The following is a 22,035-nucleotide window of genomic DNA, read 5'->3' on the forward strand; positions in this document are numbered from 1 at the left end:
TAAATTTTGATGAGTTATAAGGGGATGTTCAGGTGCTGGGATTGCATCAGGCAGGAGGACCAGACATAGCCTAGGGGTGACCACTGTATATTTATTTGTCTTGAAAATGGAGAATAATTTCTACTCCTTTTAGATAGCAGCTTAGGAATGGTAGTAAAATTTCCTTACCCTAAAACCTTTGAAGTAAGGTTATAATATTGTCCTGTAAGTATTAAACTTTAAAACTAATACATGCAATTAGAGCAGATATAGGTAATGGCTCCGAAGAGACAGAAGAGCTGTCAAGACTTGATCATAGTTCAAATCAGAAATATAATGCAGCTAAAGGAAGAATGAGTCTATCAGAAAAGAATTGGTTGAGTCAAAGGCCAGAAAAATTATATACAGAGATAGGCAGGACTCATCCGTGCTTTCTTATGAGCAGCGGATACCCTGGTCCAAAAAAGGATGTTTCCTAACTCGGTGCTTCTCAAACTATAATATGCCTATGAATCACCCACAGATCTTAATAAAATGTGGATTCAAAATCATTAGGTCTGGGATGAAGCCTAAGATTCTGCATTTCTTTTTTTTTTTTTTAAAGATTTTACTTACTTATTTGACAGAGACCACGAGAGAGGGAACACAAGCAGGGGGAATGGGAGAGGGAGAAGCAGGAGAGGGAGAAGCAGGCCTCCCGCAGAGCAGGGAGCCCGACGTGGGGCTTGATCCCAGGACCCTGGGATCATGACCTGAGCCAAAGGCAGACGCCCAACGACTGAGCCACCCAGGCGCCCCAGATTCTGCATTTCTAACCAAGTCCCCATGATGTCAGTGGTGTTGGCCTGTGGACCACACTTTGAATAGCCAGGGCTTGGCTGATCCAATGGTGGGTGTAGCTTGTGGAGAGAGAGAGATCTGTGGATCACAGCTAGCCTGACCAACTAATTAGACCACATAAATCTGGTCTACAGGTTGGTCCATAGCCAAATGGGAAAAATCAGGACTATAGTGAGTTTTTCAAAAAGCTAATTTCTTTCCATGGAAAGGTTATGAGATTTTTATCTTTTTATTTTAAATAGTGGCAATTAGGGAAAAAAAAATAAATAGTGGTAATTAGGATTTTTAAAGATCTTGCTTGATGGAATACAAAATTGATCACCCCCTCTGTTGATCATAAAATCTGGAAATTTTACTGGTCTGTGAAATCAAAATCTAGAACTACTGACCTAACTGCCCTGGGCGAATGGGTCATCTTTTGAATTGTGATGCCCATGCATGGTTTGTCTGCAGGAGGAAAGGACATTACATGGAGAACGTGACTGTCCATCTCCCTTTGCCTTTAGTCCTCATTACTAATTGATAATTTGGTGCCTAGGTTAGCTGCTTCAGACTCTTACTTGTGAGTTTTATTAGCATGAGTCAGCATCTAGAGTTTAGGCATCTGTCTGGATCAAATCTCCGAGCCTTCAGAGTGGGAGGTGGGCCCCAGTCAGTTCTCCAAAGTCACTGTCACCTTGTGAGGTCTCTGGAACTCCACCAGCCAGCCTCTCTGGCAACAGTCCCACTTCTAAATCTCTTGCCTTTCCCACTCTTAGGTTATAAAAGACTACAGATGTATTATTTACACACTTTAGAAAAGCAGCACACTAGGTTAGTGTTTGAAGAAGTAGCTCCTTTCTCAAGGGGAAGCTATGCTTTTTACTAACCTCTGGTTTTCTGTTATTCTATTTAAGCACAGAGTTAGGTCAGAATTCTCTGACCCAGCACAGGGAAACACCACTTGTATAATTCACTGCAGAGTCTTTACTGTGAAGATATGCACATAAATCTCCAAGATGGGGAAATTGGGAACATTTTTGCCAAAATATTTAACCATGAAATCAACCTCCCACTTTTGTTTTCCAAAGCATCTCACGGGATAACATTCCACAAAATGCACTTGGGAAACTGTGCTCATCGTAAACCAAGGGTTCTCAACTCAGGACAGTTTTGCTTCTCGGGACATTTAGCAACATCTGGAGACTTTTTTTTTTTTGAAGATTTTATTTATTTATTTGACAGAGAGAGACACAGCGAGAGAGGGAACACAAGCAGGGGGAGAGGGAGAGGAAGAAGCAGGCCTCCCGCGGAGCAGGGAGCCTGATGCGGGGCTCGATCCCAGGACCCTGGGATCATGACTTGAGCTGAAGGCAGACGCTTAACAACTGAGCCACCCAGGTGCCCCTGGAGACATTTTTGATGGTCAGACTGGGAGGTGCTATTGGTACCTAGTAGGTAGAGACCGAGGAGCTGCTAACCATCCTTTGATGTAAAGGATAGCCCCCAAGCAAAGAATCATCTGGCCCAAAATGTCAGTACTAGGAACGTTGACAAACCCTGTTCTAAGCTAGTGTTTCCAAAAAATCCTGTGATGAGAACTACCTGGGATCTTTGTTAAAGTATTCTGCTTTCCAAATCCTCCCCACCGCAGAGTTTCTAACTCACTGGGTCTAGGTAGGATAGAGCCACAAAGGATTCTTACTCAGGAAATTTGGGCAAGTGTTCCTAATTCATCTCAGGTCAGCTAAGAAAATAGAATTAAACTTTGTTTCAGACAGTGGTTCCCCTGTCATCAGAATGACCTGGAGAGCTTATTAAAATACACACTGCTGCAGACCACCTCCAGAGTTCAGACTCAGCAGGTCCACTGTGAGTTCCAAGAATTTACATTTCTAACAAGTTCCTGAGGGATGTTGATGTGGCTGATCCGGGGGCCTCACTTTAAGAACCACTGGTTTTTAAGGGGTTCCTTCTCCTGCAGGTGGGGATGCCTCCATCATTCCAATGCTTGAGTTTGAAGATCAGCCCTGCTGTCCTATCCATAGAGATTGGGCCAATAACCCATTAGTAGAAGCCAGTAGTGACCTGGAAGATCCTGAAGATAAAAAGAAATGTGAAGACTTGGGTAGTCCTGTGACCAAAAAGATGAGGCCTGAGCCTGGGATTCCTGACAATGTGGCCCACCATCAGAGTTTTGGCCATCAGGAAAGTGGCCCAGTCCCACCAAGTGTCAGTGGCTCTCATCTTACTGCAGAGGAACTGGCCACTGTCACCGGAATGGCCCCCAGTGGTGCCAAAGTAGTGGACGTTTATAGAACCGGAGCCAAATGTGTGCCGGGAGAAGCTGGAGACTCGGGGAAGCCTGGTGCTGCGTATCACCAGGTGGGGCTGCTCCGAGTGAAGCCCGGCCGGGGAGACCGGACTTGCTCCCTGTCCTGCAGTGACAAGCTGGCCCGGTGGAACGTCCTCGGATGCCAGGGGGCACTGTTGATGCACCTTCTAGAAGAGCCCGTCTACCTGTCAGCCGTGGTGATTGGGAGGTGCCCATACAGCCAGGAGGCCATGCAGAGAGCTCTGACCGGGAGGTGAGCAGGGAGGGAGGTCGAAGCAGTCTGAGAGGATGTCCAAAGAGCCTTTAAAACATCTATACGTTTTGATCCAGCGGTTCCATTGCTAGGAATTTGTCCTAAGGAAATAATAAGAAAGCGCTCAAATGTTTAGCTTTGTGTGTAGTCATGTTTAAGAAAGAAAAGAAAACCAGTGAAATGACCAGCAGTAGATTAGGTGATTTTTGTTAAAACTAATATTGACGAATGTTTGACCTGGAAAGATGCTCATAATTTTTAAAGAGCAAGTTAAAAGATTATGATGAGTTCGTGTTGGTCTTAAAGTATATATGCACATAGAAAAAAAATTGTGGGAGGATATACACCAAGATATTGGTATGATTATCTCTGAGTTGTGATATTTTGGGTTTTTTTTTTTTCTTCTTTGTGGTTACTCTGTTTTTTAATTTTTGTGCAATGTACATATATATCACTACTGTAATTTTTAAAAACCATCAACGTCAGTGTCTTTGAAAGATTAAAGACAAAGGATGATCACTCAAATGTGGTCTTCCTAAGGAAGGGCAGCCAAGCCCAGTTAAGGCTGTGGTAAATGAGGGCAGAGTGAGGCCATGGCCAGGGGAGGCCTCTCATGTTGGATGCACTGCTCCCAAGGCCGAGTCCGGGAAGCACACTCACTAATTCCACTCCAGGGGGGTGTACCCAGGAGAAATGAAAACACGCATCCACATAAAAACTTGTACGTGAATGTTCATAGCAGTACCAGTCACAATAGCCACAAAGTGAAACAGCCCAAATGTGCATCAGCTGGTGAATGGATAAATGAAAGGTGATAGACTGTTACACTGGGTTATCAGCCCCAAAAAGGAGCAAAGGCTGGCTCAAGCTGCGACATGGATGAGCCTTGAAAGCTCTGTGCTAAGTGGCAGGAGTGGCATAGCGTATGATTTCACGGTGTGAAATGTCCAAAATGGGCAAATCCAGAAGTAGATTGGTGGGTGCTGGAGAAGGGTGTGGGGAGTGACTGCTGATAGGTGCAAGGTTTCTTATCAGGGGTGAAAGGTGATAAACTTAGATTGTGGTGACAGTGGCACAATTCTGTGAATATAGTAAAAAAAAAAAAAAAAGAACCCTTGAATTATACATTTAAAATGGATGAATTCTATGGTATCCACTATTTCCCAATAAGATGTTTTCAACGAAAGCACCCCTATGCCCAAGACATTTTCTGTGTTTTCCATGCTTTCCCTATTCTGAGGCTTTAGAGCTGCTGTCCACTTGGTTCCAGAGCAGTGTCACGTTGGCCTCTAGATGGTATGAAAGACCCAAGAGGGAAAAACGAAGCTTTTATATTATAGGAGAGTTTTGGTTTCTGGTGTGTTTGGAGGATTCCCTAGGAAGCAGATGCCAACAAGTTAATATTTCTAAGGGTTTGAAATCTTTCAAAGCCAGTACCAGGACTGGAGTTTAGAGTCCCTGAAGTCACTGAGAGGTGGTCACTCAGCTCATCGTTTTCACTTCAGAGAGATAGGAAGGGATCTTCCTCCGGCTGTAAGGCTCACATGATCTCGATTCTGTTCTGTCACACCCTCTCACCGAGACTCAGTGGTGGTGAAGGGGTCCACGGGCCTAGACACTGTCTTCCTCAGGGAGCATGCCCAAACTGAGTGCATTTTCCCTCACATTTAGGTGTCGGAATGTCTCAGCGCTACCCAGAGGCTTTGGAGTTCAAGAAGTGAAAATAGAGCAGTCAGGTTTCCTGTTTGAACAGAGCCGCTGCGCAGTGCAGGCCAAAAGGGCTGACGGCCCGGGCCGACTTGTTCCTTGTGGTGCAGGTAAGGTATCCGCACTCTGCTTGCCCTGGAGTAACTTTTCCCCAGACCGTGAAGTGGCCTGGGAGGGGTTGCATCCAGCCAGCAGGAAGGCAGCTTGTTCCCTGAGTCATCAGTAGTGTAGGCTTGACCACCCTGAGGCAGGTTCATGCTCGAGCAACTTTCTCATCCTGCCTTAGCCTGAGGTTCTTCGTCTTCAGATAACAATATCATTTCTTGGGCGCCTGGGTGGCTCAGATGGTTGGGCGTCTGCCTTCAGCTCAGGTCATGATCTCAGGGTCCTGGGATCGAGTCCTGCATCGGGCTCCCTGCTCCTTGGGAGCCTGCTTCTCCCTCTGCCTCTCTCTTTCTGTCTCTAATGAATAAATAAATAAAATCTTTAAAAAAAAAAAAATCTAAAAAAAAAAAAGAATATCATTTCTTAAACATTTAGTCCAATTAATAAAATGGGCAGAAGGCATGAACAGACATTTCCTCAAAGAAGACATCCAGATGGCCAACAGACACATGAGAAGATGATCAACATCACTCATCATTGGGGAAATGCAAATAAAAACTACAGTGAGTTATCACCTCACACCTGTCACAGTGGCTAAAATCAACACAAGAAACAAGTGTTGGCAAGGATGTGGAGAAAAAGGAACCTCCTTGTACTGTTGTTGGTGGGAATGCAAACCGGTGCATCCACTGTGGAAAACAGTTTGGAGGTTCTTCAAAAAATTAAAACTGACCTATGCCAGTAATTGCACTACAGGGTATTTACCCTAAAAGTACAAAACACTAACTCAGAGGAATACTTGCACTCCTATGTTTATTGCAGCATTATTTACAATAGCCAAGTTGTGAAAGCAGCCCAAGTTTGCATCGACTGATGAACGGATAAAGAAGATGTGGTGTATATACACAGTGGACTCTTGCTCAGCCATAGAAGAAAATGAAATCTTGCCATTTGGAACAATGTGGATGCAGCTAGAGTGTATTATGCTAAGCAAAATAAGTCAGAGAAAGACACACCATATTATCTCACTCATATGTAGAATTTAGTAAACAAAACAACTAGCAAAGGGAAAAAAGACACAAACCAAGAAACAGACTTTTTTTTTTTTTTAGATTCATAAGACAGAGCATGCACAAGCAGGGGGAGGTGCAGAGGGAGAGGGAGAAGCAGACTCTCCGCCGAGCAGGGAGCCCAATGTGGGACTCGATCCCAGGCCCCAGGGATCATGACCTGAGCCAAAGGCAGATGCTTAACTAAGTGAGCCACCCAGGTGCCCCAAGAAACAGACCCTTTAACTCTAGAGAACAAACTGATGTTATCGGGTGGGAGGGGTGAAAGAGGAGATGAGGATTATAAGGGTATGCCTATGATGAAAAAAATATGTCATTTTCTTATCAGGATTGTTATGAGGAATAAATGAGAAATCCTGTTTCATGCATTGACTGTGTGCCCAGCATATAATAGGGGCTTAGTGGTTATTAGGTCTTCTAATGAAGATGATGAATGATGAACCTCTTTATATTACTAGATTCTGGAGGCCAAGCATCGGAGTGGCAGCCATTGACTCTGATCTGGAGAGGGACGGAAATATTTTTGTGAAAACACTTCTGACGTTCACAGGAAACTGAACAGTTTTAACTCCAGAATCTTGTCTTTTCGTAGCCATCAGCTGGAGCGCAGTTCCTGAGCAGCCACTGGATGTCACTGCCAATGGTTTTCCGCAGGGAACAACGAAGAAAGCAATCAGGTGCCTTCAGGCCAGGTACAGCCATATTGGGGCAGAAGGAGATGGTGGTTGTGCAGGCACTGTTTACCACTATCTAATTCCAGAACATCTTCATGACCCCAGAAAGAAACCTTGCACCTGTTAGCAGTCATTCCCCAGGCCCTACTCCAGCCCCTGACATCCATGAATCGGCTTTCTGTCTCTGTGGATTTGTCCATTCTAGACATTTCACTACATGAAATCATATAGTATGTGGCTTATTTTACTTATCATAAGGTTTTCTTTTTCTTTTAAAGATTTTATTTATTCATTTTGACAGAGACCGCGAGAGAGGGAACACAAGCAGGGGGAGTGGGAGAGGGAGAAGCAGGCTCCCCACTGAGCAGGGAGCCCAACGCGAGGCTCGATCCCAGGACCCTGGGATCATGACCGGAGCCAAAGGCAGACGCTTAACGACTAAGCCACCCAGGCGCCCCTTAGCATAAGGTTTTCAAGGCTCATCCCTGTTGTAACACGTATCAGTCCTTCATTCCTGTATACCATTGTGTGGATCTGACTACTGCTTTTTGTTTATCCATTCTTCCATCGATGGACATTTGGGTTATTTCACTTTCGTGCTATTAGAACTGGTGCTGCTGCGAATTTTTATATAATGAGCTTTTAGGTGGACATACGTTTTCAATTCTCTTGGGTATACCTTGGCGTGGAATTGCTGGGTCCTATGATAACCCTGGGTTTTTTTTCTTTTTTGAGGAATTGCCAAACTGTTTGCCACAGCACCTGCACCATTTTAAACTCCTACCAGCAATGTATGAGTCTCAATTATCCTACATCCTTTACCACACTCATTATTGTCTGTCTTTTTTATTGTAGCCATCCTAGTGGGTGTGATGTGCTATCTCATTGTGATTTCGATGTGCCTTTCTCTAATAAGTGTTCGTGCTTCTTTTGATGTTGAGCGTTTTTTTCATATCCTTATTAGCCATTTGTATATCTTCTTCGGAGAAATATCTATTCTGATCCCTTTGCCCGTTTTTAAACTTGGTTTATTTATCTTTTTATTGTTGAATTAAAATATTTCTTTTTTTTTTTTTTTAAGATTTTATTTATTTGAGAGCGAGAATGAGAGACAGCATGAGAGGGAGGAGGGTCAGAGGGAGAAGCAGACTCCCTGCCGAGCAGGGAGCCCAATGCGGGACTTGATCCCGGGACTCCAGGATCATGACCTGCGCGGAAGGCAGTCGCTTAACCGACTGAGCCACCCAGGCGCCCGAATTGAAATATTTCTTTATATAATCTGGATGCTAGTCTTTTATCACAGACATATTTGAACATATTTTCTGCAGTTCTCTGGGTTGTCTTTTCACTTTTTGAAAGGGTCCTTTAAAGCACAGAAGTTTTAAATTTTGATGAAGTCAGTCCGTTTTATCTTTTTTCTTTTGATGGTTTGTGCTTTTAGTGTCACAGGTAAGAAACCATTGCCTGATTCAACGTCACAAAGATTTGCTCTATTTTCTTCTCATGGTTTTATAGTTTTAGCTCTTAGGTTCATGACTTTGACCCATTTTGAGTTAACTTTTCTTTAAGGTGTGAGGAAGGGGTCCAACTTCATTCTTTTGCACGGGGATATCCAGTTGTCCTGCTGCCATTTTTTTGGAAAGACTCTTCTTCCCCCTGGAAGATTTTGAAAAGAACACTTTCTTAGGCTTTACCACTAGGGATCCTGGTTTCATTAGGTGAAGCTTGGAACCCAAGAATCATTTGTGAAGCTCCACAGTGATTGGACTGGCAAAAAGGGCACCATGAAAGCAGGATTTTTCATCTTCAAATTGGCTTTTACTGAAATGGAGAGCATGTAGTCTGCTGGACATGGGACTTCCTTTGTATTTGAAATTCATGCATCCGCCTTACTGGTTTTTCTTTCTTTTTTTTTTTTTTAAAGATTTTATTTATTTATTTGAGAGAGAGAATGAGAGAGAGAGAGCATGAGAGGGGGGAGGGTCAGAGGGAGAAGCAGACTCCCCGCTGAGCAGGGAGCCCGACGCGGGACTCGATCCCGGGACTCCAGGATCACGACCTGAGCCGAGGGCAGTCGCCCAACCAACTGAGCCACCCAGGCGCCCGGTTTTTCTTTTTCTAAATGTTCAGATGATCCCACTCTGCTTTTCCCTCCCAGTAGTCTTTAATAGCCTGAGGGTGGGAGGGGCTGCAGGGGAATGGCCTCTCCACCAAAGGCATTTACATCTCGGGTCAGTGAGCTGCCCCTGAGTGACTTTTATAGGATCCCACCATTTACAGGTACAGTTAACCCTTGAACAGTGGAAGGTTTAGGGGCGCTGATACCCCTTGCATTTGAAAATCCATGTATAACTTTTGATTTCTCAGAACCTTAACCACTAACAGCCTGTTCATGACTAGAAGCCTTACTGATAGCATAAACAGTTGATTAACATGTATTTCATATTCTGTATGTATTGTATACCGTATTTTTTTTTTTTTGAGAGAGTGCACGCATGTGCATGAGTTGCAGGGAGGGACAGAGGGAGAGAGCATCTTTTTTTTTTTTTTTTAAAGATTTTATTTATTTATTTGAGAGAGAGAGAATGAGAGACAGAGAGCATGAGAGAGAGGAGGGTCAGAGGGAGAAGCAGACTCCCTGCCGAGCAGGGAGCCGGATGCGGGACTCGATCCCGGGACTCCAGGATCATGACCTGAGTCGAAGGCAGCCGCTTAACCAACTGAGCCACCCAGGCGCCCCGGGAGAGAGCATCTTAAGCAGGCTCCACACCCAGCGTGGAGTCCATTGTGGGGCTCCATCGCACAACCCTGAGATCATGACCTGAGAAGAAATCAAGAGTCAGACACTTAATTGACTGAGCCACACAGACACCCCCTTATATACTATATTCTCGCCATAAAGTAAACTAGAGAAAAGAAAGTGTTATTTAAAAAATTACAAGGAGGGTGTCTGGGTGGCTCAGTCGGTTAAGGGTCTGCCTTCGGCCCAGTTCATGATCCCAGAGTCCTGGCATCAAGCCCCCGCATCTGGGTCCCTGCTCAGCAGGGAGTCTGCTTCTCCCTCTCCCTCTGCCCTCCCCCCTGCTTGTACTCTCTCTCTCAAATAAATAAAATCTTTAAAAAATTATAAGGAAAGTACATTTACAATACTGTATTTATTGGAAAAAATCCTGTGTAAGTGGACCCTGTGCAATTCAAAGCCATGTCATTCAAAGGTCAACTGTAGTTCTTTTCACTCTGAGTTGTTTTTCCATCTCTTTACTATTTCCTCATAAAAAGTTGTAATTAAAGTTTACAGGTGGATTTGTTTCTTTTTTTTTTTTTTTTTAAAGATTTTATTTATTTATTTGACAGAGAGAGACATAGCGAGAGCAGGAACACAAGCAGGGGGAATGGGAGAGGGAGAAGCAGGCTTCCCGCCGAGCAGGGAGCCCGATGTGGGACTCGATCCCAGGACCCTGGGATCATGACCTGAGCCGAAGGCAGATGCTTAACGACTGAGCCACCCAGGCGCCCAAGGATTTGTTTCTTTTTGATATGCTTATTTGCCGGCCCCAACACAGACAGCAGTAACAACTTACATCTCTTTAGACTTTTGTTTTTATGTCTTTTTTTATTATTATGTTATGTTAGTCACCATACAGTACATCATTAGTTTTTGATGTAGTGTTCCATGATTCTTTAGACTGTAAAAGAGAAAGTTTTATTCTTCGCAGCCACTAACCAGGGTTGAAATGGGCTAGTCTGCAGAGTGAGTGACAGTGACAAAATTAGGGGTGGAGATTTTGGGTCAGTTTCTCCCCAAGCGTCTCCGGGCTTCGGGCCACTGTTTACATCTCTCAGGGGACTAGCTGTTAGCCACAGACCAGGGTATGTGGGCAGGGCGGGTCGTACCTTCACAGGGACCACATTTCCTGCAGAGTTCCGGCTCTGTGCACAGGCCGGCAGCAGCCCCACCCACCCGGCTGTGGCTGCGGTTTGTGCTTTGCTCTTTGCTCGGGTACCAGTGCTCTTCTTCCCTAGGAATCCACGCCCTCTTTTACCTTCAGAGCTCAGCTCATCTACCCCTGCCTTCTGGCTCACAATTACCATCCTCTTTTCAAATTCCTGTAGTGCTGTTCTCCCGGCTTGTCCCAATACGTTGGTGCTCTCTGTTGACTGGGAGCACCTCACATTCCCACACTCCCTCTGTCTCCAGTTATCCACATGACTTTGGACGGCCCAGTTGCTCTCCAGGCCTCCGCGCGCGCGTGCGTCTCTGTCAAATGAGGATGTTGGAGTAGATGATCTGAGGTCTCTGACAGGTTGTAGATGTCTCTCCATTTAGAAGGCAGACTCCGTACAGGGAGGAAGTGGAGGGGGGAAAGAGCAGAAGCTTTACGGTTCAGGAGACATATTTAATTCCTAGTTCGCTTTCTCCCCAGGGTGTGACCTTGGGCACATTACCTCTCTGAGCCTCCGTTTCCCCACCTGTAGAGCAAGGGGAACTAAAAGTGTGTTTCACCCGTGAATGTGGTAGAAGTGCCGGCAAATGTGGTGCAGGCTTGCAGCAAACACCTTGTCAAGATTGATTTCCCCTTCGCTTGTCCAGAGAAGCGTCATATTCTGTGTGGAAGAGTCAGTTTCTTCTGTTCTAAAGACTCACAGGGTTTCTCGTTGCTCATTCCCTCGTGCTGGTATCCTGGGACCACCTTCTTTAGAACTGTGGGGAATATGAATGCAGACTGCAACATTAGAGACATTTAATATACTAATGCAATAGAAAAAGAAAATATTTCATTTAAGTCCTTGTGTTCTTTTACACACAATGCAATAATAACAGACACCAGGTAAAGGACCCTCGTTTTCAAGAAGCTTCATTTTACTCTTTTCCCTTAAGTGTCAAATTCTCTTCCCACCCCAGAGCATCCCGGAGAGATCATTACATGCCTCACTGGATTATAAAAGAAAAGGATGAGGGATTAAAAAAAAAAAAAAAGACACCTAAGTGCATCTGCGTTTGTTAAAGATGGGGCCAGATTAAGAATACCAATGTAGGGGCGCCTCTGTGGCTCAGTCGGTTAAGCATCTGCCTTCCACTCAGGTCATGATCCCAGGGTACTGGGATCGAGCCCCGTGTTGGGCTCCCTGCTCAGCAGGGGTCTCCTTCTCCCTCTTAGTCTCCCTCTATGTCCTCTCCTCTCTCTCTCTCTCAAATAAATGAAATCTTAAAAAAAAAAAAATGTAAATGTGTAATCTCTAAGAAATTATACATGTGTGTATAGCTTTCCTGGCTCTTTGATGCACCAACCAGCAATGTTAACCAACTCACCAGGAAGAACCTAGTATCCAAGAGTGTAATCCTTGCTTCTGAAAGGAACCCGGGCTCCTTGGAGAGTGGCGGCTGCCAGGATGGCTGTGGATGATTGTTGTGCTCCATAGATGACCTGAGTGGTTACTAGTGAGTAGGTGTTGTTGACGGAGGAATTACTAGTATGGTCACTCTGTTCTGCTGTTGAATAAATCTTCAAAAAGGTCTTATCTCTCTGGAGGGAGCTCTTTTTGCCGCAGAGGAGAGGTTCCCAGCATCCCCCTTCTGTCTTTATAGGTATGATACCTTAGCATTACTCACAAGGCGATTGACTTAGGCTAAAAACATTGATAAGAGAAAGGGCTGTTTGTTCCTCCAGAGAGAAGAATGTTGGAACCATTTACAGAACTGGTCTCAAGAAGCTGTTAAGCTCACACTGATGGCTTCTTACAGTGACCCTGGAGGCCTTGACATTTCTCTACAATGTTGGTGGTAAATCGAATCCTTTAGGGCTCCTTCCAGTGTGGTTTAAGTGATGTGTTTCTTTAACAAACCTTGATGTGGAGCCATCTCCAGCTCCAGATGGGCACGGTTGATTGCTAAGGTTTCTTGTTTTGGTGGATGCTTCATTAATGCTCTGTAAAAATAAAGCCAGATGCATAGTTGCACATCAGTAGCCCCTGGGCTGTAGCAAAAGTTTCAGGGGTCACCTCTCAGTGTTTCAAGGGGAAGCGCGAGCATCTGGGCAAGACACTAGTTTATTTTTGCTGATTTATTTTGCTGATTCTGGGTGGGTGAGGTGGGCAATGGAAATGTTGAGTCTGTAAGACTGTCTAGGCTTCCTGAACAATAAGATGTGTGGTCCCGTCTCCTAAAATGATGAAACAGACTCAGAAATACGAGAACAAACTGGTGGTTGCCAGAGGGGAGGGAAGGGAGGGGGTGGGTGAGAAAAGATGAAAGGGATTAAGAAGTACAGACTTCCAGGGGTACCTGGGTGGCTCGGTTGGTTAAGCTTCTGTCTTCGGCTCAGGTCATGATCTCAGGGTCCTGGGATCGAGCCCCACATCAGGCTCCCTGCTCCTCTGGGAGCCTGCTTCTCCCTCTGCCCCTCCCCCAACTTGTACTCTCTCTCTCTCAAATAAATAAATAAAATGTTAAAAAAAAAAAAAAAGGACAGACTTCCAGTTATAAAATAAATAAGTCATGGGGATGAAGAGTACAGCATGGGGGTACAGTCAATAATACTGTAATAACTTCGTGTGGTGACAGAAGGTAACTATGCTTACTGTGATGAGCATTTCCTAACATATGTAATTGTCAAATCACTACGTTATACACCTGAAATTAATATAATATTGTAAGTCAACTCTACATCAATTTAAAAAAATCGCCATGGGGCACCTGGGTGGCTCAGTTGGTTGAGTAGCTGACTCGATTTCAGCTCAGGTCGTGGTCTCAGGGTCCTGGAATTGAGCCCTGTGTTGGGTTGTGTGTGTGTGCACGTCCGTGCGTACTCTCTCCTCCTCTCTCTCAAATAAATAAATAGATCTTTAAAAAATAATCACCATCTTGGAGGTTAGCTACCACGATGCTATTTTAAGGAATTTCTTTTTACTTCATTTTCTGGTCACTGCTGTTACCGTTTTTTGTTTTTCCCTGTTGCAGTTAATGTTTGTATCCAGCAACCTTGTTCACTCTTATTATTATCCTAATTTATCTGGAAATCCTTTTGCATTTTTTTTCAATGTAAACGATCTTTTGCAAATAGTATTTCCTTTCCAACCCTCCATTCCTTTAATTAATTTATTTTTTTCTTGACTTGCTATCCTGGCTAGAACTGACGATGTCACAAACATCAGCAAATAATGACTTACTCCTTTTATTTCTTGTCTTACTGGCCAGAACCTTCTGTGTAACATTGGATAAAAGCAGTGCCCTTATCTTATTCTTGATTTTAAGGACATGAATTTGCTGCAGGTTTTTATAGACACCCTTTTTGGACGTAAATACTGTCTTTCCTAGTCCTCATTTGCTAAAAGGTTTTAAATCATTCTGTGGATCTTGAACTCTAACAAATGCTTCTCTGAATGTTTTTTCTCACAATTTTTTTTTTTTAAGATTTTATTTATTTATTTGAGAGAGAGAATGAGAGAGAGCAAGCACATGACAGGGGGGAGGGTCAGAGGGAGAAGCAGACTCCCTGCCGAGCAGGGAGCCCGATGCGGGACTCCATCCAGGGACTCCAGGATCATGACCTGAGCCGAAGGCAGTCGCTTAACCAACTGAGCCACCCAGGCGCCCTCTCACAATTTTTTTAAAAGATTTTATTTATTCATTTATTTCAGAGAGAGAGAGAGGGAGAGCACGAGCAGGGGGAGGAACAGAGGGATAGGGACAAGCAGACTCCACACTGAGCATGAAGCCCGACGCGGGGCTTGATCTCCCAACCCTGAGACCATGACCTGAGCCGAAATCAGGAACCGGCACTTAACCAACTGAACCACCCACGTGCCCCCCTTTTTTTATTTTTTAAGATTTTTTTTATTTATTTGAGAGAGAGAGGGAGTTTCTCACAATTATATTACATTTCTCCTTTAATCTGTTAACAAAATAAGTTTCATTAGTTTTTTGGCTTTGGGTTTTTTTGTTTGTTTGTTTTTTAATATTAAAGGAACCACATATTGCCAGGCACCAGTTGCCACTCGAGCTCAGTTAAGGCCCAGGGGGAGCAGCTTGTGAGGGCTCAGGGCCCCCTGCTAAGTAGCCTAGGTGCCAGCCAGGTGAGGGAGCGTTTTGACAGACCGGACACTTCCCTATTTCCCATATCCCCGTTTGGCCACAGTGTCCAAGCTGATGATACAGTCTGTGAGAACGGCAAAGGCTCTGCTGTGTAAAGAGGAGATCGCCCCTTGTTGGCACACATGCTTCCCTACTCTAAATCAGCTCGTGAACTGTGAGGGAGGGAAAGGAGGCGTGATGGCATGGAGGGGCAAAAGCAGGAAGGCCCCGGTGGGCTGGTGGCCAGGTGGGCTGGCCACATTCACTTCCCCTGATGTTCCAAACTATGGCCTGCATGAAGCTTCGTGGTAGAAGCAAAGGACTGGCCTCAAAGGCCCACAGTGCCCAGAGGAGAGTCAGTCCAGTGCTCGTCCAAATGGAATTTAGGACCGCAGTTCGCACAGGGAGCAGCACTCGAATCTGAAACCGTTGCAGTGTCTTGAGCAGTATTACCCACAGGGCCAGCTCCCTGGAAAAGAGGTAGCCTGGTGTGGCTGGTAGGTGTCCTGGGGGGAGCTTAGTAAAGCCACTTCTGTCTTTACCCCACTTGAACCTGTCCCCTTGATGACTTCACCGCTGATGACACTTTTTTTCTTTTTTAAGATTTTATTTATTTATTTGACAGAGAGACAGTGAGAGGGAACACAAGCAGGGGGAGTGGGAGAGGGAGAAGCAAGCAGGCTTCCCGCCAAGCAGGGAGCCCGAATCAGGGCTCGATCCCAAGACCCCGGGATTATGACCTGAGCCGAAGGCGGACGCTTAACGACTGGCCACGCAAGCTCCCCCTGATGACACTTTTTTTTTTTTAAAGATTTTATTTATTTATTTAACACAGACAACGAGAGAGGGAACACAAGCAGGGGGAGTGGGAGAGGGAGAAGCAGGGAACCAGATTCAGGGCTCGATCCCAGGACCCTGGGATCATGACCTGAGCTGAAAGCAAACACTTAACAACTGAGTCACCCAGGCGCGCCCCCTGATGACACTTCTTAAGATGAGATTCCTTTTTTTCCCCTCACCCAAATCAGGTCTAGATGTTCTTCATGTGAAGAACAGGTGGAAATGGGGGCTCTGGCGCATTCAAACCTAAGAAAGCTCCGTGTGAAGCCTGGCATCTCTGATAGGGGCTGGTACATGTTAAACACTTCTAATAAACCCTCTTTGTCATCTGTTTCCAAACAGATCCCGGATCAGCAAAGTGGAACTCTTTAGATCATTTCAGAGACTGCTAAGCAGTATTTCAGAGGACAAGTGGCCAGACTCCCTCAGGTGATGCTGTAGACCCATGTTGTTTCATCTCTAGGAAGCTTGGGGTTAATTCTGGCTTACGAATGGCAGGAAGCTTTGGCAGGAGTCCGTGGGCACTTAATTACCACCCGTGCACTCCTCTCTCCCTGGGGCTCTGATTGCAAACTCAGATGTGAGGTGTGCAGGGTGGGTGGCTTAGTAGTGCAGAGTTACAGAGGACTGGAGCGGGGGGGAATTGGGGCTTGGCCCGTTCCAGGCTCTCCTTTCACCTTCCTCCAGAGGGAGAGCAAGGCGGATACATGAGTGTGTGGGGAGCAGTAACGTCTGTTAGGAACATCACTCTCTTCTCTCTCTCTCTTGTTCACATCAGTGGTTGTGAGCTGCAGCTTCACGATTGAAATTGCTTCCAAGCAGGAGCATAGAGAACTCTAAAACTGCTCCGGGGGCAGGTGGGTGGGGCAGTTCAGACACTAAATACCCAAGGTCATTGCCCTCACTTCCTACACAGACGCAAGCTGCTCACACTTCCGACCACTGCCTACAAACTCAGGGTTTCCCACTACCCCCTTAGGTTCATTTGTTCTCTGGAACAACTGATGAATTCAGGAAAGCACTATACTGAACAATTACTTTGTAATGTAAAGAATATGAATCAGGACCAGCTAAAAGAAGGGACATGTAGGGCAAGGTCTGAGAAGGTCCCAAACAACTCGTCTGTGTCCTCAGGATGTGTCACCCCCCCACCCCAGCACATCACTCTGTATCTCCAGCCAGAAGGGGGACCCAAGTTTCGGTGTACAGAGGTTTTACTGTGGTTTCATTACGTCAGCCTGACTGAATAGTTTGCCACGTGATGTGACTGAACTCATTCGCCATCTCCCCCTCAGGTCAGGAGGTCAGACTGATAGCACAGACCCCACTGGACTCTGTGGTTAGTCTTTCTGGCATGGCCAGCCCCATCCTGATCTGTCTCAGGCCCACCAGGAGTCGCCTCATTAAGTGTAAACTCAGGTGTGGTCAGAGGGGCCCACCATGAAGAACAAAGACATTCCTACCCCCGGGGAAATTGAGAGGGTGTGGTGGTTCCCTCGCAGCAACTGGCAACAAGACCTGCCAAATTCTTTATCGTACAGCCATGGGGAAGGTAAGGTATCGCTAGAAACTTCTCCTTGAAGAAGTTGGCCCCTTGTTAACTACCACCGTGCATACTGCAGTCGGTAATGATGTCCTGCAGTCAGTTTGGTCAGTGGTCTGTTTGCTCATTTTTTGTCTGGAAAAATGAATCAAACTGACCAGGGGGTTCCAGACATTTTGTGTGTCAGTGAAAACAAATCTGAACTAAGATCAGGGGAGACTTTATTCAAAAGGATCATTGCAGTTAGAGAGGGGCTGTTAAAGCCACAGCAGGACTGATGCCAAAGCGAGGACACGGAGGTCGTATGGTTTGTAAGCGTCTAGGGCGGGCGGGAAGGAGTCTTCCTTTCTGGGGAGCAGTGAGCAAGGCTAGAAAGAACCGGGCAGGGAACATGGGATGCACAGTCAGTGTGAGGGGACAGGTGGATAGGAAATGTCTTTTCTTGAAATCAGTCTGTTCTCGGTGGGGTGGGGGGTAGTTTGTTAAGAAGGGGTCACTACACATTCTGATGCACACTCACGCTGAGGAGGGGTCAGAGTTCAGGGCCTGGGAGAAGGACAGAAGCATAACTAATGTTGGTCAAGGAAGCAAGAATTTTGTCCAGATTGGTGTGTGGGTAGAAACAGTTCAGCTAGTCATTGAGACAGAATGGGAGTTTGGAGGGTCCGTCATAGGTAGACCTAAGGGGCATCCATGAGTCTTATAGGGAAGGGGACTTCTTTGCAGTAAGCCATTTCCCAGAACACTTTAAACCAAAAAGTAGTTATTCCTGTTTTATCTGATTCCACCAGGAGCAGACAAGACTAGCATTGTTTATTATCACTTGTTTCAATTCATGTTGCTTTCTGGTGAATTTCCTGCAATGGAGAGAGAGTTGCTATAGGAAAGCATACCAAAATCTTCCCGTTCCTAGGTCTGTTCCTAGGTCTCTGGTTAGAAATCTGTCCGGCTGCTGGCTCAGTTGGCCACCATGCTGAGCTGATCACTGAGAACCTGTGTGCTTGCTGGTGTGTGCATTAGGATGCGGAAGCTGGAGACGTACCACGAATACAAGGAGGCTGCATCTGCTTACCAGGAAGCCTGGAGTGTGCTCCGAGAGCAGGCCTTCGGATCCTGGATCAGAAACCCACCGGATTATCACCAGTTCAAATAAGAAGGGCAAACTGCAACAAGCTTGTTGGTAGCAGAGTGTTTTCCAGCTCTTCATACTGGACTGCTGCTTCCTTTGTGCTGGACAAGCCTTAGCTTTTCTTGCGGCCGCGTCAGGGAAAAAAAAAAAAAGAAAAGGTCTGCTATCTACCAGAGCGACCTATCTCTTCGGACAGAATTCTGGATCACGGAACAATCTATCCTTGATTGAAGTAGCTTCCTCTGCTAACATGGCATCTGGCTGATGACCTTGGCATCTGTCCTAACTTGTGTGTTACTGCTTCTCTAAAATATGGAATAAGAATTTGGAATGTGATGCTCTAAAAGGATTCTGCAGTAGCTCCATTTTGTGTGTTCCTACATTGATTTGGCAAGTATTTATGGGGCTGAGATGATGCTCAAATCTCTGCAAGTTTTAGAGCTTCCTTTGGCGTAGTGGACATGTTTTGTGTACCCAGCCTTTCTTCCTTGGGGGAGCCACCCTATCCTGCTCTGCCCATGGAACTTGGTTGAAGCAAAACTTACTCCCTGGCTGTAGGAATGGGAGCCAGCCCTGGACAGTCCCGGAACTGTGTGAGAGCTAGCAAGAAAGAGTCTCTCTCCTCTTGTACCAGGAACTGTAAGGGCCACCACACAGAGATGCGGGTAGCTTGAGCATGAAGGCAAGAACGAAGGAAACCAAAATCGCTCCCATGACCTTGTCCAGATGCCAGTGCCCACTGTGGACTCCAAGTATGTGAGATAAAATTGTATTGTTTTCGTTAAGCCTGGTTGAGTAGATTTTCTGTGGCTTTCAACTGAAAGAGTTCTGTCTGAAAGGCCGACAGTCCGTATAGCGGATCAGCAGCAGACCTAGCAACCCATCCTGTTTTAACCAACATCTGATATTTAACTCTCAACCTCTCCACACCCTAAATTACTGACAGAAAGGGAATTTCTCCCTGTTGGGATTATTCAAGATCCTTCTCAAAGTTCTTCAGCATTTTTGTATAGCTTTTTTTTTTTAAGATTTTTTTTTTTTTTAACTCATTTTAGTTAACATATCCTGTATTATTAGTTTCAGAGGTAGATTTTAGTGACTCATCAGTAGCATAGAATACCCAGTGCTCATTACATCGGGTGCCCTCCTTAATGCCCAGCCCCCAGTTACCCCATCCCCCCACCTCCTTACGATTTTATTTTTAAGTAATCTCTGCACCCAACGTGGGGCTCAAACTCAAAACCCCGAGATCAAGAGTCATGCACTCCCATGACTGAGCCAGCCACGCGCCCCGTCATTTTTGTATATCTTTGAATGTTTTTTTATTTTATTTTTTTAAAGATTTTATTTATTTATTTGACAGAGACATATAAATGTTGAAGGAACACAAGCAGGGGGAGTGGGAGAGGGAGAAGCAGGCTTCCCGCAGAGCAGGGAGCCCAATGTGGGACTCGATCCCAGGACCCTGGGATCATGACCTGAGCCGAAGGCAGACACTTAACGACTGAGCCACCCAGGCGCCCACTTTGAATGTTTTTTTAATAACAGCTTTATTGGAATATAATTTACATTCCATACAATTTACCCATTTAAAGTATACAATTTAGTGGCTTTTAGTATATCCACAGAGTTGTACAACCATCACCACAATCAATTTTAGAACATTTTTGTTATAAATTTGGGTGGAGGGGACACTCATCAACCCAGTAGGGTACCCATTTGCAGCCACTCCCCATTTTCCCTCAACCCCACCCCCACCCCAGCCCTAGAGCAACCAGTGGTCTACTTTCTGTCCTTAGGGATTTGCCTATTCTGAACATTCCATGTAACTGGAATCATAGAATATGTGGTCTTTTGTGACTGGCTTCTCTCACTGAACGTAATGTTTTCAAGATTCACGATGTGGTAGCACGAATGAGTAGCACAAATTGGTACTGTATTCCTTTCTGTGGAATAAAAGTAACATCCAGTTGTATGGATGCATCACATCTTACTTATCCAGTCATCAGTTGATGGGCACTTGGGTGGTTTCCACTTTTTGGCTATTGTGAATAGTGCTGCTATGAACATTCTCGTACCAGTTTGTGTGTGAACATATGTTCTTAAAATTTTTTTTAATGACAGAAGTAATACATGTTTGTCCTAACAAATTATCCTTGAATTTTTTTTCCATAAGAAATGTTTTATTTTTTTATTATTTTTTGAAGATTTTATTTATTTGAGAGAGAGTGAGTGAGAGGGAGAGAGGTGGGGAGAGAGAATTTGAAGCAGACTCTGCACTGAGCACAGAGCCCGACATGGGGCTTGATCCCACAGCCACGAGATCACAACCTGAGCTGAAACCAAGAGTCGGACGCTTAACCAACTGAGTCACCCAGGCGCTCCAAGAAATCTTTGTAGATAGCAGGAAAGAAAGGCAAAAGCACCACTCCCTGAAGGCCAGGCTCTTCCGTATGCTGCTTTAATTGGGGAGATTCTTTGCCTGACCGCAAATCCCATGTTTATGAAGGCAGTTAAGGTAACAATTAGCAGGAGCTGTTATCCACAGAAGATTATGCCTCTCTCTGTCTTTTGAGATACTATTTAAAGAATAAAGATTGCCTTCGGCTCAGGTCATGATCCTGGAGTCCCTGGATCGAGTCCCGCATCAGACTCCCTGCTCGGCAGGGAGTCTGCTTCTCCCTCTGACCCTCCTCCCTCTCGTGCTCTCTGTCTCTCATTCTCTCTCTCTCAAATAAATAAAATCTTTAAAAAATAAATAAATAAAGGATAAAGATTTATATGAGAATGTAAGGAGGGTAATGTCTTTTTATTCTCAAGTTTTATGGTAAATTTGTCAAATCAATACCAAAAAAAACCCTAGACTCAAAAACCACCCCTACATTTAGACTTCAGAGCAAAAACTGGGAAAACCCTGAAAGCTTCATACACAAGGCAGCTTCACCTTGGGCTCCACCTGTTTTCTCAAGACCTGAAAGGGGTGCTCAGACATCCAACTTCCTGCATTTTACTTTAATCTCTTAAAACCCTTATAACCTCACCTATGCCTTAAAATCACCTCTCTGAAATATTGGCAGGTTCTCAGATTTCATACATTTAATTAGAACATGTAACTGGTTCTAATTTTTATTTTTTATTTAAATTCAATTAAATAACATGTTAATTAAATTAATTAACATAATTAAATTATGTTAATTTATGTGTATTATTAGTTTTAGAGGTAGAGTTCAGTGATCGATCAGCCTTTTTTTTTAATATTTTATTTATTTAAAAGAGAGAGCAAGAACAGGATGAGGGGCAGAGGGAGAAGCAGGCTCCCCCCTTAGCAGGGGACCCAGTGGGGGGCTTGATCCCAGTATTCCAGGATCATGACCTGAGCCCAACCAACTGAGCCACTCAGGTGCCCCTCATCAGTCTTATAAATACCCAGTGCTCATTACATCACATGCCCTCCTTAATGCCCATCACCCAGGTACCCCATCCCTCCCACCCGCCTCCCCTCCAGCAACC

General features: G+C 45.0%; 1 protein-coding gene across 8 annotated transcripts in view; it reads left to right on the plus strand.

Moving 5' to 3' along the window:
• The window catches only part of ADAT1 (adenosine deaminase tRNA specific 1), a 26,766-nt gene extending 6,266 nt beyond the window's left edge, over positions 1-20,500 (plus strand). For 6 of the 8 annotated variants that reach the window (XM_031039178.2, XM_081807384.1, XM_081807381.1 and 3 more), the window contains 5 exons: positions 2,783-3,386; positions 5,058-5,203; positions 6,861-6,960; positions 16,196-16,282; positions 18,417-20,500. In XM_031039178.2, coding sequence (XP_030895038.2) covers positions 2,783-3,386; positions 5,058-5,203; positions 6,861-6,960; positions 16,196-16,282; positions 18,417-18,549 — 1,070 coding nt within the window. In that variant the 3' untranslated portion in view covers positions 18,550-20,500. Of the gene's footprint in view, positions 1-2,782; positions 3,387-5,057; positions 5,204-6,860; positions 6,961-12,611; positions 12,725-16,195; positions 17,406-18,416 lie in introns of all 8 variants that reach the window. The other 2 variants (XR_014140988.1, XR_014140987.1) reach the window with 2 other exon arrangements.
• Positions 20,501-22,035: the final 1,535 nt, after the last annotated feature.

The sequence above is a fragment of the Leptonychotes weddellii genome, chromosome 16 (assembly GCF_054177405.1).
Source record: "Leptonychotes weddellii isolate Sample4059 chromosome 16, ASM5417740v2, whole genome shotgun sequence".
Classification (NCBI taxonomy): Eukaryota; Metazoa; Chordata; class Mammalia; order Carnivora; family Phocidae; genus Leptonychotes; species Leptonychotes weddellii.